The sequence below is a fragment of the Berghia stephanieae genome, chromosome 6, assembly GCF_034508935.2.
Source record: "Berghia stephanieae isolate SIO BIC M18660-M18661 chromosome 6, UCSD_Bste_1.3, whole genome shotgun sequence".
In the NCBI taxonomy this organism is placed as follows: Eukaryota; Metazoa; Mollusca; class Gastropoda; order Nudibranchia; family Aeolidiidae; genus Berghia; species Berghia stephanieae.
Window position 1 is genome coordinate 39,025,545 of NC_088365.1, and position 16,708 is coordinate 39,042,252.

General features: G+C 36.1%; 1 protein-coding gene across 3 annotated transcripts in view; it reads right to left on the reverse strand.

Annotated features, from left to right (window-relative positions):
- Window positions 1-16,708, reverse strand: part of LOC144975007 (GRIP1-associated protein 1-like) — a 210,945-nt gene that overhangs the window by 64,210 nt on the left and 130,027 nt on the right. For all 3 annotated transcript variants that reach the window (XM_078918652.1, XM_078918654.1, XM_078918651.1), the window contains exons 18-19: window positions 13,658-13,804; window positions 7,768-7,881 (exon numbers count right to left, since the gene is read on the reverse strand). In XM_078918652.1, the coding sequence (XP_078774778.1) occupies window positions 7,768-7,881; window positions 13,658-13,804 (261 nt within the window). The remainder of the gene's footprint in view (window positions 1-7,767; window positions 7,882-13,657; window positions 13,805-16,708) is intronic.

Consider the following 16,708-nt stretch of genomic DNA (forward strand, 5'->3'; position numbering starts at 1 on the left):
AAATCCCATCTTCACCTTTACTCATATTATATGGCAATTTTATATATTTATATATTATATCTTTTTATTGAGTTCCTCTATTCCATCATTAGTTAATTTATTATTTATTATTATTATTATTATTATTATATTATTATTATTATTATTATTATTATTATTATTATTATTATTATTATTATTATTATTATTATCATTATTATTGTTATTATTATCATAATTATTACTATTATTATTGTTATTTTATTATTATTATCATTATTATTACTATTGTTATTATCATTATTATTATAATTATTATTATTATTATTACTATTGTTATTATAATTATTATCATTATTACTTATATATTTATCTATTCATCTAATATTAAAAATACTTATAATATACTCTCTTTTTGACTTTCTAGCCCTGACCGTTGCCTTATTATGTACACTCTAACTTCCCCGCATAGGGTACCGACTCATCATTCATATTACAGGAAGGAAATCCAATCCTTTCCTTTACTCATACTATATGGCAATTTTATATATTTATATATATCTTTCCTCTATTCCATGATTAGCTTATTTCATATATATACAGGCCTGTAAATTTGTAAATGGTTGGTGAAAAAATTGTAATTTTTTGAACACGCGAAAATAGACACAAAAGGACAAAAATATGGACACAACACAGATATGATACGTCAATTGACTAGTCAAATCATGTCACTTTCCCCTACTTAGTTATAACGAGGTCCTTATTTTATGGTACCAAAAAAAAAAGGAAATCCCAATTATTTGATTGAGGGCCCAGGTTTGAGTTAGTAAAATGAAAGGAAGAGAACATTCCTACCCGTTTGAATGATGTGTATCTCGTGCTTGATGACACAGGAGGCTGCGTATCTTCGCTCCTGTTTGTGTTAAATGTTAACGCTGAATCTTTCGTTTATTTGGATTAATTCTTATAGAAGAAGAAGAAGAAGAAGAAGAAGAAGAAGAAGAAGAAGAGGAGGTGGTGCGGTCGTGTGAGAGCTTTCAAAGAAGAATATATATTTCGAAGAAAAATAATTATTTCGCATTATTTTATTTTCCATCTTACATCCGAACAGAACCAAAGAAATATAGAGACTGAGAAATAAGAACCGGAGATATGCATGTGTGTCGGTAGCAAAATAGAGAGAAACCTTTCGGTCCGGTTCGACACACTTCTGTGCGTGCGTTATTTACTGACTAGGTGTGTGTGTCTGTGTATGAAGACGACTCGCGCGAACTTCGCGACCCACTCTCGTTGGCTGTGGCACAGTGGCCAGGCAGTGAATACATCCATGCCAAGCGGAGCGTGTAGGTGGCATGATAATATTATAGGTAACAGATAGACGGCAAGTTTTGTTTTGTCTTTGATGCGACAAATGAACATATTTTTTTTTTAAGTCGGCATTTGAAACGGAATAAAATCTATATTTTTCGAGGAACGAAATAAAAGTCTTTGATTTTCTTTTTTATCGGTTCTTTGACGTTACGAATTTTATTTTTACTATTATTTTTTTTTTAAATATTAGCACTTAAGAGCAAAATCGTGCTGTCGGAAATCCGACAATAGACGGAAGATTTACAGGCCTGATAATATATATATATATATATATTATATATATATATATATAATATATATATATATATATATATATATATATATACATATATATATATAATTTTGAAACACATCCTTCCACTCCCGTTCTCCCACTTTCATTCCGTCTCTCAAATATATATATAAACATATATATATATATATATATATATATATATATATATATATATATATATATAATATATATATATATATATATATATATATATGAAGAGCACAGGGGAAAAAACGGCAGAGTCACAATTTGCTAATTCTGAGAAATCTCAATATTTAAGGTTGAAGACTCGTTACTTAAATTCTAAAAAACTGAGTAATTTTTTTTTAGTATTTTGATAAAGTATAATTACTATGCTTTCATGAAATATCAAACCGTGCTTATACAGTGTAATTTATGCCTGGAATATCAATTTGAATTGAATTAGCCTCATTTGGACTCTGCCGTTTTTTCCCTTTTTTATCGGCTATTAGTGGGTTTTTTTTATATAACATGGGTTTGAAAAGAAAGTAAATTTGTAATTTTTAAGGTGGGATTTTTAAAATTGTATTACTCTTATTCGAATCCAAGTAAATTTTACTTTCAAGCTGCATTGAGCCTGATCACCTTTGTGATGGGTGACATTGAAAAATATAGTTTTTTCTTTCTTTTTGAACTGACACCACTTCCTCTTATACTTGTACAATAAAAAGTTTCACAATGGGATTATGAAAATTGTATCAGACGTATTTCACACCAAGTAAATTTCACTTTAACTTTCAAGCTGCATTGAGCCCGATCACTTTTGTGGTAGGTTACTATTGATATTTCTTTCTTTCTTTTTGAACTGACACCATTTCTTCTTATACAATAGAAAGTTTCACCAGTGGCCTCATGACTTGTGGCTTAATAGATAGCTTGCAGCATATTAATATCAAGCTTCAATGACTATGGTCAGAGATTGAATGAGTTAACCAATCTTACTTCTGCACGAAAATTTTGCTGCAAACAATTCAAACACGGAATGTCTCACGAGAACAATCAGTGATTGGATGGTTCACAGAAAGTTTTTACAACTAAAACTTAAATTGTGACACATTGTAATAATGAACAATACAGTAGAAACAGCTTTAAATAAAAATGTCAGTTTTGATAAATAAATACCTGTATTTACCACAATAATTAATTTATTATAGTTACAGTATTTTAAGATATAAAATAAACATTGGGACTAAACTAGTAATGCCTCACTTTTCATTTTAAAAAGTTTCTACTGTATCGTAACATCAGTGTCTTACTGATCAAAATAACACAAAGAATAAGATGAACAAAGAAATTAATTTCTGAACATTCTATTAAAGGGGACATTACAGGTGCCAGAAAGAGGACAGTGGCAAATGATCACTAACATTAACTTTGATATTGAAATGGAAAAAAAAATCATTCCTTTTTCCTCAAAGAGATTGATGCCGATACATCTTCATCGAGTGTCAAACGTGAAGGACAATCATGAAATGGAAGGGAATTAAAGAAATCCTCATTGGTAGTGAATCTTTTTAGAACTTGCAAGTCCTTATATTGGCTGTAGAAATACACGGTCTCTCAGAGTACAGCTGACGAAGCTCAATGGGTTTGGTCTGCTTCTTTGTTCGTGTTGAGCAGAGAATATTAGTCTTAAAGATCAGCCCATTTCACGAGTCCCTAAGGGCAAAGACCGCCGAGTCATCCTCTTTTCTGAGAAAAATTTCTCGAAGGGGTCTGGTGGGAACAGGACAACCTAACTTATACTTCACTTGAAGAAAGGCTGAGAAATCTTTTATGATGGACTGCGATACTTGCATGACATTGTATGGAGATGGATTGCGCTGGGCTGATCGAAAGACGTCACACCAGTCTGACGGAACGTTGACAGAGGCCTTGGAATTAATAAGGCCCATGTCCCGATCACACTCCATGTGAGAATGACCTTTCTGAGGGAAAGAAACCTTTATTGAATCAAACCGGTTGATATCATGCACCATGTAATGAAAAAATCTTATCAATGAATTCTTATTTTGTCCAGCACATGAATCACAAAATAGTTCTAGGTGGCGGATATTGTTGCCGACATAATTCATAAAGTGGTGGTATAGAAATGATGCCACTTCGTCTGACCCCTTATTGGCAACTATTTCATTGTAAGCATAGATAAAAACATCGTTGGTCGAAAGTTGATGAATATTAAACGAGAGAAATGTCAACTTCCTCCGATAATAAAATTCACTCGTCGATTTATTTGGCACATTCAGGTTTTTTTGGTAGTTAAAGGCAAATGCCTCAAAATTATCAGTTGAACTGGCCTTCACTCTTGCAGCTCGCTTTCTGACATAAAATGTTTTTGCCTTCCTATTGTGAAGCTCATCTTCTATTTGCAACTTATCTAACTTTTTTTGAAGGGCCTCCTTTTCATGTGACTCCACACCTTTCAGATCATTGATTTTTTTTCTCAACTGCTGGGACAAAGTTTCATTTTCATCGCATTTTGAACAAGTCTGACCTAGGATAGACAAATTTTATATTGAATTTTGTTGCAAAGATGTTCCTATAGGACTCATATGAAATTTTATCATCTGGAAACTTTTCAATGAACGCATTATGCATTTTTGAAATATTCAACTCGTCTGGCAGATAGAAAGATTTTGTTTTCTCCAGTGAATAGTGCGAAAGTCTCCCTCTGTAACTGCAGATGTGTTTGATAACTTTCTCCATGACATCCTCTGATATTTTGTGATGTCGATTTGTGTGGTGGCCGCGTTGATCAATTGGAGGCAGACCTGTTGGGAATAGAAAGAAATAATAAAATACATATGAAAACAGCATAAATACTTACATATCTTGATAGAATAGACAATAAATCCAGATAAATAACATAGACCACTAGGAGTGACAGAGAAAAAAAGGATGAGCTTTGATATAGCGCAATATCCACTTATAAAGTGCTCAAAGCGCTTTACAAAGGGTCAACAGGCCACCGCAACGTTAAACATGTAGGACAATACTTGCCGCCTGTTAACCGCAGTTACAATTTCGGACGGATACAATGCTGTTTCAACGGCCTGGTACTCACTTGCACCTGAGTAGAGTGAGAAAATGTGAGTAAAGAGCCTTATCAAGGACTCAACTTTGTTCCCCCACCGGGGTTTGAACCTGCGACCCTTGGATCGCAATGCCGTCTACCGACTAGACCGCAAAGCCACACAAAAACAAACTTATCTGTAACAGAACATAATGTTTACATAGAAAAAAAATGGACTTCTAGTTCTAGAAAAAAAAGTGATAACTGATTTCTGACATAAATTCTGAATAGAAATTACAAATGTCCTTGACACAAACCAATAGTTGGTTGTAAAAATCAAACGCAATATCACCCTTTTATACTTTTATCCATCATAACATTAATATATAGAGATAATCAGATAATTATCTAAATATAGCTTACTGAAGAAGAAATCCCAAGTAGACAGACACACCCCGCCCCCCACAGACGCATTTTATTTCACCAAGAATTCAACAGATCAACATTTTTTAAAAATAGAAACGAGTGGATTGGTTTCTTCACAGTATCTGCAAAATGACCGAAGCTATAAAGGCCGACGACTTTGCTGGTGAAATGCAATAAGTCAATTACTTACTTACTAAAATTATGGACCTATCAAACTTTTAATAAACATCAGGCAATGAAACAGCTACATTCAACTGGCACTGCACTTGGACAACAAAGATCCCCCCCCCCCTGTCCCCATCTTCAAAGAAGTAGGTAATAGTAATAGTAGTAAATAGGTTTTAGTATGTCCGGATTCAAGAATCATTTATTTAGCTCATCCAGCACAAAAAATGTAAAGAGAGAATGTTTTGTTTTTGTTTTTAAGGGTTTTACAGCGCTTGCAACACATTTAGGTTATATCAGCGCCAGTAAAAAGGAAGAAAATGGGATAGTAAAAAGTTCTAGAATTACAATTAAAGCACCCAAGAGAAAGGAAGACAAAGGGGAACTGGGAACAAATAGGGATCAGATGCAGATTCCAAGAGCAAACCATCAATGTACTTAGTTTGAGATCACCTATAAGTCTCATCCGGACACAAGCACAAAATCCAACAAAGAGGAATACACTCAAATGCTTACATTATACATTAAAAATAACAAACATAATAATACATAACAGAGATGATTTACAAGGAAAAAAAATATCATCTCCCAAAACAATAACTATGCATTTGACTGTTTCCCCCCCAGCTAGGACTCAGGCCAGGGCCAGGACAAAACCAAGTAATCTCATTCCAAGACAAAGACAGAAAGCAAGTTGGAAAACAGATATAGGGGATAGAAGACGTAGCAAGTACCTCCCTGCCCACTATGGGAGGTAGGAACCCCACCCAGTAAAGAGAGAATATTTAAATAGGAAAATTAATAGAGATAAGCAAAGTTACATACCTGTGGTCGCAAGGCTTTTTTTTATTGTCTCCAGTCTCCCCTTCTTTATTCTGAACAATGATAGAAAGGCCATGAAGCAAACATCTTTGAATCCATCAGAACTCCCATCTGATTGTTTAACAAATATTTTGTAACGGTAACGGTTGTTGTTGTTGCTCTTTAGGTCTTCACTTCTTGGTCTATTTCTGACTAATTCAGTAACAGTAATAAGACTGGAAAGAAAGGAATCTTGAGAATCCTTCCTTCCGAAGGAGTTGAATTCGTCTATAAGCCTAGCCCTATTCTGTTCATCAATGATTTTGAAACATTGATATCGTTTGCATTTACAATCTTCACCTATTATATGAGAAGATAATCTCAATTTTTTGTTGTCATCTATTTTTCTACCGGTTACTTTTCATTTTTTAGTTTTCTCAGTAACAGCCGGCACATCTTCATTATCCGTCATCTTTCCGGTTGTTTATGATAGTAACTGAAATTTCATTGGTCACTAAAATCATGTGACTTGCTTTATCACATGATAATAGTGACCCTGTCGTTTCTTCCCTTGAGCCTTTTGGGCCTTGCTTTTTCTTCCATTTGATCACCATTTTTCCTCTCTGTATTTAGCTAGGACCTTGCCATTTTTCACTTTTAAAGTTACTGCAATATAGACAGTGTCAAGGAAGCAAGCCAACAAGGGAAATAACTCAAAATATTAAAAAATAGACTCTGCCGTTATTTCTCCTGTGCTCTTCATATATATATATATATATATATAAAGTAACATCGTGTAGTCCTGTGATCATCGTCTGCTCATATAAAATAAGTCATAAATTAAGAATTCTCGAAATAAATAAGTTTTTATGTGCTTCCTGAAAGCAATTTCAGTTGAGACGTCTCGAAGAGATAAGGGGAGATTGTTCCAGAAAGTCGGTGCAAAGTGACTAAAGGATCTGTCAGTGTCAGAAAGTTTTTTACCCTTTTTTGGCACTTTAAGCAGACGATGATCACCTGATCTCAATGCACGAGGCGGAACGTATGGTTCGACAAGATCATTGAGATAAGCAGGGGCGCTTCCGTGAAAACATTTAAAACACATGACTCCAACCTTAAAGAACACCCTGGCCAGAATGGGAAGCCAGTGTAAAGTCAAAAGCATTGGAGTAGTGTGTTCTCTCTTATTTCTTATTAAAATGATTCTAGCAGCTTGATTTTGAAACTGATGCAGTTTATCAAGTAAGAATCATGGGGAATTAGACAGGAGTGTGTTCCTCTCCCTCTCTGCCCCCCTTTTTTTTTGTTTCCTCCCTCCCTCCCTCCCATCCCATCCCATCCCATCCATCCATCCATGCATCCATCCATCCATCCATCCATCCATCCATCCATCCATCCTTCCATCCATCCATCCATCCATCCATCCATCCATCCATCCATCTATGTGCTCAACTTTCCTCTCACATCGATACCTGACCATTCATGGTTTTTCTTTGCAGTTGGTCTAACACCTTGCCCATGTTAATTTGTGTATTGTTCTGCTGACGTAAGATTTGTACTCGAAATATCCATTGTCTGTATTGTTCCCACACGAAGCCCCTCCATTTTCACTCTTTCATTAGTATTTAGTTTTGATTGTGCGCATAGACTTGTTACTGTGGGATTTACCATGTTGCAAACAATTTACATTATTGTGATTATTACTATTAAATCTCACCTCAACTTCAGCCAATCTTCTCTCCAACCAGCCCTTAGCATCCTCCAATGAACGTGTCTTCCCTTGAAGCTCTTCTACCATTGGAATATTTTTACTCAATTCTTCAATTTTTTTCTGGTGAAGTAATATCAAGTATGAAACGATTATGATATGAGTTAAAGTGCTAGAAAGAAAGATAAAATCACACAAAAAACCTCATGAAATTGCCTCAAAAATGATCAGACTGGTAATCAAACCACAGATCAATTGCTGAATGGTTTTCCTCTTATCATTTATATAAATGATATACCTTCTACTTCTAATGACAGATCTACAGTCAATAAGCATTTTAGATTTTTTTTTTCTACAGTCAACACCTCCACAGTGACAACTACACTCACATTTGACTACCTATAAACAAAATTCGAAAAAATAAAGAAAAAAAAACTTAAGAAACAAATAAAAATGACATTGCAAGAAATACATACAGTGCAGCACGGAAATCTCGAACACGTTGGGGCCGTGCTGTTTGTTCTGGATTTCCGTGTTTTCGATTTTTCCATGTTGAGTATTTTACAAAGAATATGGGGACAAATATGAAGAGGGGGGGGGGGGGGATGTGGGTTATTTGGGTGAGGTTCCATTATGATCTTGTTTCATTCAATAACAGGTGGAATAATGTTCCCCTTTATGTGTACTAAGACGACAAAGCCAGCACTCCCCATTGTTGATTACACACACAGATGCAACATCTTTAACCTACGGATCAGGTACCTAATCCACACTACTCCTCACTTTTCTCTCACACCTCTCTTTCCACCCCATCTTTGATCAACAAAAGTGTCTGCTCTACACATTTTTCTGAATAAATATTCATCCAATATCAGAGCATACTCAGTATAAATTGTCTCAGTGTTACATTATGTGTTGAGAATAGAGCTCATAGATTAACGGCTAGCTTGCCAATACAACTTTTGTGGTTTTCGTGTGTTGACCTCAAGACATCAAAAAGTTGCGAGGAGGATTATAAGTTTGCATTTAAAACCTGTTCAACATTTCATTTTTTAAAATGACAATACATCTAAAAAAGAGAAGGTAAACTTTCAACTCATCCCCACAACTCTCACCTGCTGGCGATATATCAGTGAAATCCATTACCAACGCTACCCGAGCTCTATGATATGGTGGAATGGCGGGTGTTTTTCTGATTTTTCTCAGCTGTCCCTCTATCAAAAGTTGTAAAAATTTGTGTCAACCTTTGAATCAAATTGTCTTAACTGAATATAGATTTTGGACCGTAATGATACCATATCAAAAAGTTTTCTTCTTATAAAAAACTACTTTAAAACTGCTGTCACAAAATTTGAGATTTTAAACTGAAAAAAATGTAAACAAGTTACGCACCACAAAGTATGAGATGAATTCATCGTTTTTCAAAAAAATCTCATGCTGACACGTAGTTCCGGCTAGTGATTATGAGTTCACGTCATACTTGTTTCTGAATAACAACAATTCACTTTAACTGCTATAAACATACAACTTATGTAGTTTGCCTGAAATTTTGAATTTATGATTTATTGCTTATTATCCACATACTGTCGCAATTACCGATATGAAATCTCTAGTTTTAAATCATTTGAAATACTGATTATAATATACTCAATATTGTCATATTAACAATGAATACTGTTTATATAACTTTGAAAAATTTCACAGAGCATTTAAGGCTTTTAAAACATATACGCTTTTAAACTATACGATACGATACGATACGACACTCTCATAAAGCTGCGAAAAGAAATCTACTTGTATCTATCAATAAGCCATTAAAGAGGACGGCTATGGAATTGGAATTTCACAATCAACCCTGAGAAGATGATTATCGAAATATGACGGAGAGATCAACAGTGTGGGATGACGTGATAGGAAAAGTATCCAAGACAACTTTGATATGGATATCATCCAAAGATGTATGGAACTCTGTGAACGTAAACATGCATCCGAAAAAGGAATGGGTGTCTGAAAATTCGGGTAGAAAAAGACTCATGAGTTCTAGACAGAGGATCATTGATATTCTTGCAGGTGGTGAAGATACTGGGTATTTAGAAGAATACCATATCATTTTTTTCTTTTCCACATCCTCTGGAAGGTAGAAACTATCATGCTGGGGTCAATGCAGAGGTGTGAAGACTGGCCAAAGAACCATTTGCTTGGCCAAAGAACCATTTGCTGCCTTTCCTCGAAGCACTCAGCCTTATTGCATTGGACAACACAACAATTCGGTGGCCCATGATCACCTCAATGCTCCAACTTCAGCAACTTAAAAAATTTATATTACTTCATGGCTCCAATCAGACAGCACGACATATTCTGACTATTTATCAAAGGCCCAACTATACTCTAAAGAAAAGAAACAAACCAGAAACAGTTTTCAAAGCAGGCTGTCTAATCAATGAGTTTTGACACAAGGTTGCGCTACTACCCCCATATCACTGTGAGCACAATCCAATCGAGCTCATTTGGACCCAAGTAAAGGGAAAGATGAGAGGGTGGAACACCAAATTTACTCTCAATGACAAGCAATAAATGATATGACAAGGGAAGAATGGGAAAAGGCGTACTCCAACCTTCGCAAACTGGAGGAAAATTAAATTTCATAGGATAGAGTGATGCCATGAAATCTATCCATTTCATTTCTCCTTTTCCTCATCTTGTCACTAGACTGTGATGATTGATGTATCCAGTATGTTTTTGTTGTTGTTGGTGGGGTTGTTGTAGATGTTGTTATTGCTGAACACATAGACATATTTATGTGGAAATAATGTATCATAAATTAATGACTTTCTACTTTTGACCAGTTTACATTAAATTTATGTAATCCTCTTTAGCATAATCACAAGCTATTTCTATAAATTTCGCAATGAAAACAATGTTGGAAGTGCGTAATGTTCACTTTCATTTGTATTCATCAGTAATGTGTATTGATAGTTACAAAATGTAGATGTCTGATAGTTAAGGATTGCCATTCGTTCTTTCATAATCAGTTTTAATTAACCAAACTTTCCATTTTAACGAATTCCTTCAAAATGGATATGCGGAAAAGTCATGATTTTGATCATGTAAATCATCTATGAGTTACGATCCTTACCAGTTATTGATTTTAATATAGCTGTTATAAGCAAAATCATTTCCTATTGTTTTACAATTAATGAAAAAATATTTTTTGATTAAGACAAATTGATTCAGAGGTTCATACAAACTTTTTCAGCTGTGCAATGAGGGACAGCTGAAAAAAAGGAGAAAAACGTGCGCCTCTTATTAAAAATCGTGACTATGGTATTTTGAGAAAATAGCCACTAGAAATCTATTTGTTGCTTTTATGTACCATAGAAATAAAGAAATATTAATATTCAAAAAAAGTTTGGGCATAGAAAGGGCTGCAATCATTTTCTAATTTCTGAAAAGGTGAGTATGAAACGGTACCAGACAAAGCATTAAAGAAACATACAAGAAAAAACATCCAAAAAATCAACCTGCCTCGTCTGAGGTTCAATCCCCAATAAAGGCAGACTGATTTTTTGGGATATTTTCTTGCATTTTTTCTCCCCGATTTGTTACTATCATAATGTCATCAAGAAAATCTTCTATTATCATTTTTGTAATTAAACCTTAAACGTCACATGGACCGCGCCATTGACATCCACATTTTCCACACGCAAGGGAGATAACTCTCACAACAAACGTACCCCAGCTCAGATAAAAAATCATATCTCTATTACTAATTAAGATATCTTAATGAAATAAAAACAGAAATAAAGCTGAAATATTGTTCTTTCCATTCATATATCATATGTATTGATAAATAAAAGAAAAATGTATGAAAAAAAATATTTAAATTGAAATTTTGAAATTTTACATTGGTTTTTTTAAAGTTTTGGTGCTTTTTGGTCTATTTGAAGATTTTATCATGAAATTTTACAAAGCACTGTTCATTGCACAGGTGTGTAGAGCATGTTAAACATCCAAACACTGTCTCTGGGCGTCTCCCAGACTCGGTGCGAATATTCTCTTCCCGACACACAAAACACTGCTTTTTACGTCCTGGAAGGCGCACACGCTTGTGTTTACCAGGGTCGTGACAGGCCATTCCTCGAATAGTTGATTGTTCCTTTCCTGATCTTTTTCTTATCGGATCAGGAGAAAGTAAAGATCTAGCTACTTCCAAGTGAAAATTAAAGTGTGATATTGGTTTGATGCCGTCCGGACGGGGCATCTCCTTATACAAAATATAAGCGTTTAGGACAGCCACTTCAACTAAATACCAATAACAGCACCTCCACCACTTGTGGCTTTTCCTCCCAATATTGTAATATGACCTTAACTGGTCATTAAGGTCAACACCCCCCAGATTTGCATTATAATTGGCAATCACCAGTGGCAAGGCTAACTTTCTTTAGATCCACAGGCCAGAACTTTCTATTGGTACGAATGGTGCCGCATGAGTAGGTGTTTCGTTCTAAAAGGTCATGGGCAAGTTCCACAGATGAAAAGAAATTATCATAATAGAAAGTATGAAATCTATCCAGAAATCTTTCACCCAAAGACCAGACAACATGATGTCCTAGGCCTTTATTCATCACATTATTAGTATCCTTCCCAGTGTAAAAAGAAAAGTTACATAGATAGCCATTTGAAGGGTCAGCGCAACACCATGCCTTGATGCCCCAGGGGTTTGGTTTTCCTTTAATGTACTGTTTGAAAAAGATCCGGCCAGTAAATGGGATCATAGCTTCATCAAATGCTAATGCTGCACCTGGGTAATAGTAGTTTTTAGAAGCTGTGAGAACCAAGTCTATCATGGGACAAATCTTATGAAGGGGATCATATCCAGGTTGTCCACGGGGGGTAGCAGTTGTGCTGTCAACGAGGTGAAGATACCTACAAATTTCTTCATATCTTCTTCTTGGCATTGCATCAGCAACAGCTGACACACGAAGCAATGGGTCAGATGACCAATAGTTTCTGTAGTATGGCATTTTGTGAATTCCAAACATCATATTGACATAAAGAAATGAACGAATGTCTTTTGATTCAATTGTTCGAAAAGATTGAGGTGCATTTTTTTGATGTGCATACAGGTTTGATTGATCAGCACAGAGCTCATAAAAGCATGTAGGCAGGAAAAGTTCAAGAAACTCAATGGGTCTGCTTTCATAAGTAAGATCACAATCAACTAACACTGGCCCCTTGCGATGAGTAAAGATGTCAGTTTCAACATCACTCAGTTCTTCAGTCCAAATAAACCTATTGTCTCTACCATCGCCCGGCGCCTCATCGTCATCAATTTCGTTTTCTGACTCATTTTCACTTTCATTTTCTTCATAGTCAACATCAACATCACTTTCCTCACCACAGTCTACTTCACCATCAACACAACTGTTCAATTCATCCTCTGAAACAGGATCGTTTATCAAATTTCGAAGAAAGTTGAAAGCCATTGTTGACAATATTCACTCAAAAAGTATTTTCGTTTTCAAAAAATCGCCCAGCCTTTACTAATGTATCGATTTTCAAACCGAAAGTAGCGAAATAATCGTCTTTCTCTCTACTTTCTATTACTGTAATCGGCTAATATCGTATGGCGGTGATATTTAATTGATTTGATATTTTTGAATGGGTTCAGTACACATTTTGTAGCGGGCGATAGCTGGCGATTGTGGTAAATATAGTAGCGGGCGATGTGGGGCGCTAGTGGCGTTAAGGGGTTAAAAAAACAGTCCATTTGTGTTGTGTCTCAGAATGAGAATGTCTATTTAAAAGCTCAAACAGTCATATGACTGAAGGTATATTACAGCAAAAGATTCTGAATCATAAAATGCATATTTACAGAGGCAACCCAGAAGAGGCAAACCTTTTGTTCTGCTATAACATCCTCCAGTTTGGCAACATCTTCATCCCGCTTTTTCTCCAAGATACTGACATCATACCTGTGAGAATCAAACTCCTTCTGATACTTTATGGCCATCTCATCCACCAGTGCCTTCCTCTTTTCAGCAAGCTATAGACAAGCAGAACAAAAATAACATATGTATTAACTCCTCCCTTCTTCAGAAAAAAAAATTGACACAAATCACGGCCCCGAACGAGCAAACTTTGCGTTGAAAATCCAAAAGTCATTAAACTTCTACACTCAACAACTACTGACCTCATTGTGCTACCTGTATGAGCACTTTTGTCTGACCATTGTTTTTAACGATAAGCCCCGTTATACTGGTGTCTTTAATCAAGCACGCTTTAAGATTATGTTATGTTAAAGATTTGTTTTAGGTATGAACAAAACGAGATAAAATCAAATATCATGATACCTAACACATTACAATTATGTTGTTAGGTTTTGTTATGTGAAGTATTTAAATAATGTCACCTTTCACCAAATATGTTTTTGGCTTAAAAGAAAGACAAGAGAATGCAGATTATAGGGCAATTAATTTCTTGAACAGTTAAGTCACCAAAGCCAAGTTGCATGCATTCGTCACGAACCTACCAGTGCAAGTGGGCTAAGTATAGTGGAGTACCGTAGTGTTATCTCAGATCAATAGTAAATGATAAAATGAACCTTGAACCCAAAATAGCTTGTTAAGAGAGTTGGTTTTTAATACTCTTAACACAGTGCATGCAAAATAACTTTAAAATGCTTTCAATAGCAATGTCGTCAGATATTGCAGTTTCGCCTATAGTGAAAATTCAGTGTTTATTATTAAATCATAAATAAACAATGTTACTGATGGACAGCCTTTAGAGTCTATTGCATCATAGTAGTAGTAGTAGTAGTAGTAGTAGTAGTAGTAGTAGTAGTAGTAGTAGTAGTAGTAGTAGGAGTAGTAGTAGTAGTAGTAGTGTTAGCAGTAGCTATAGTATTGGTGGTGGTGGTGATTGTGGTAGTAAATATATTATTATTACTGTTATATCATCATTACCACCACCATCCGCATTATTATTATTTTTTTAAATATTATTATTATTATTATTATTATTATTATTATTATTATTATTATTATTATTATTATTGTTATTATTATTATTGTTATTATTATTATTATTATCATTATTATTATTATTATTATTATTTACTACAGTGTTGATAAAGAGTAAGATAAATACACTGATATTATATGATTATTAGAAGTATTAGTATTACATTGATACCACACATTTCAACTGATTCACAATGATCAATGTTATCCACGATGCTTCGGTTGTTCAATAAGCAGACCATTTTCAACAAATTTCCATTTCAAATAGTATTAGCTGTCTTGTTGGCATCCTTTTCTGTCGCAGCACAGGAGGACTACTTTACCACACACACACACACACACACACACACACACACACACACACACACACACACACATATATATATATATATGTTTATTTATATATTTATGGACAATAAAGATCTATTATTATTATTATTATTATTATTATTATTATTATTATTATTATTATTATTATTATTATTATTATTATATATATATTTGATAAGTGAGGCAGAAGACAATTCACTGAGCCGCGACTCAGTGCCAACAGGTGTCTTCGATCTTAGGGGAAAGGCAATTCCACGTCGCACTGGGAGACGTCACAAGCAAAGTAAAGAAATTGAAGAATGGGGTCCCTCAGGGGTCGGTACTTGCGCCAATGTTGTTTAACGTTTACATTAGCGATATGCCGAACACTTCCTCCCTGAGGCTGGGATACGCAGACTGGGCACTCGTTACTCAGAGTAAAGTGTGGACCCGTCTCGAGAGCGTACTCAGCGAGGACGTCACCAGACTCAAATCCTACTTTGACAAGTGGTACCTGAAGATGAACACTTCAAAAACCGTGGCCACTGCATTTCACTTATGCAGTGGTTGGCACACCCGCAGACTGAATGTCCTAGTCGGGGACCAGCCACTCCCATATGAGCCGCGTCCAAAATATTTAGGGGTGACGTTGGATCGCAGCCTTACCTATCGGGTTCATCTCGAAGGGGTTGCCCGGAAGATAGAGAAACGCAACAGTCTTCTGAGGAAGCTGGCGGAATCGACTTGGGGCGCTAGCCAAGCGCTCCTGAGAACGTCCCACCTGGCACTATGCTATTCCACCGCGGAGTATTGCGCTCCAGTGTGGGGTAGAAGCAGAAACGTTGAGAAGGTGGATGTAAAACTCGCAAGTCGATGCACATAGTGTCGGGAACGCTAGCAACAACCCCTAGAGAATGGGGCCCGATAATGGCAGCGATCCAGCCCCCCGATGTCCGGAGGGAGACCATTACGGGAAACTGGCTGAGTAAGATCAAAGAGAGAGGGAATGGGGATACCCCTCTCATGCGCATAATGGACGGTGCCCCCGTTTCGAGCCGAAATAAGTCCCGGCAACCCTTGTACGCAGAATCCCTGACTACGGACAGAGCTGCACATACGAGATGGAAGTCGGTTTGGACGAATTCAATCCCTCGTGGGGGCGGGGACCGACACTCCTCTAAGCTTGGTGAGAAGTTGCCAGGCTTTGATACCAGTAAGAGGAGACACTGGGTAGCTGCGAATCGACTTCAGTCGAGGAGCTGCCTAACGGCAAGTGCGTTACATCGGTGGGGTCTAACTTCCTGTCCAATATGTCCACGCTGTGGGCAAGAACCCGAGACAGCAGAGCATCTAGTCGAAAGGTGTGTTGTGGCGATGCTACCAGGCGGGTTTGCGACGGTGCACGAATGCGGACCAGACTTTGCTGATTGGGTCGATCGTCATAACATAATAGTGTGAACCATAAGAAGCTGCTGCCATGTTGACCGGATAAAATGCATAAAAATATACCAGTTAATAAAGCCATGAATACGTTTTTCACCTCATCTGGACACAAGAAATATCAAGGTAGACTACCCATGTCAATTTATACTGTCCTCAATCGAGACCTAAAACGCCAT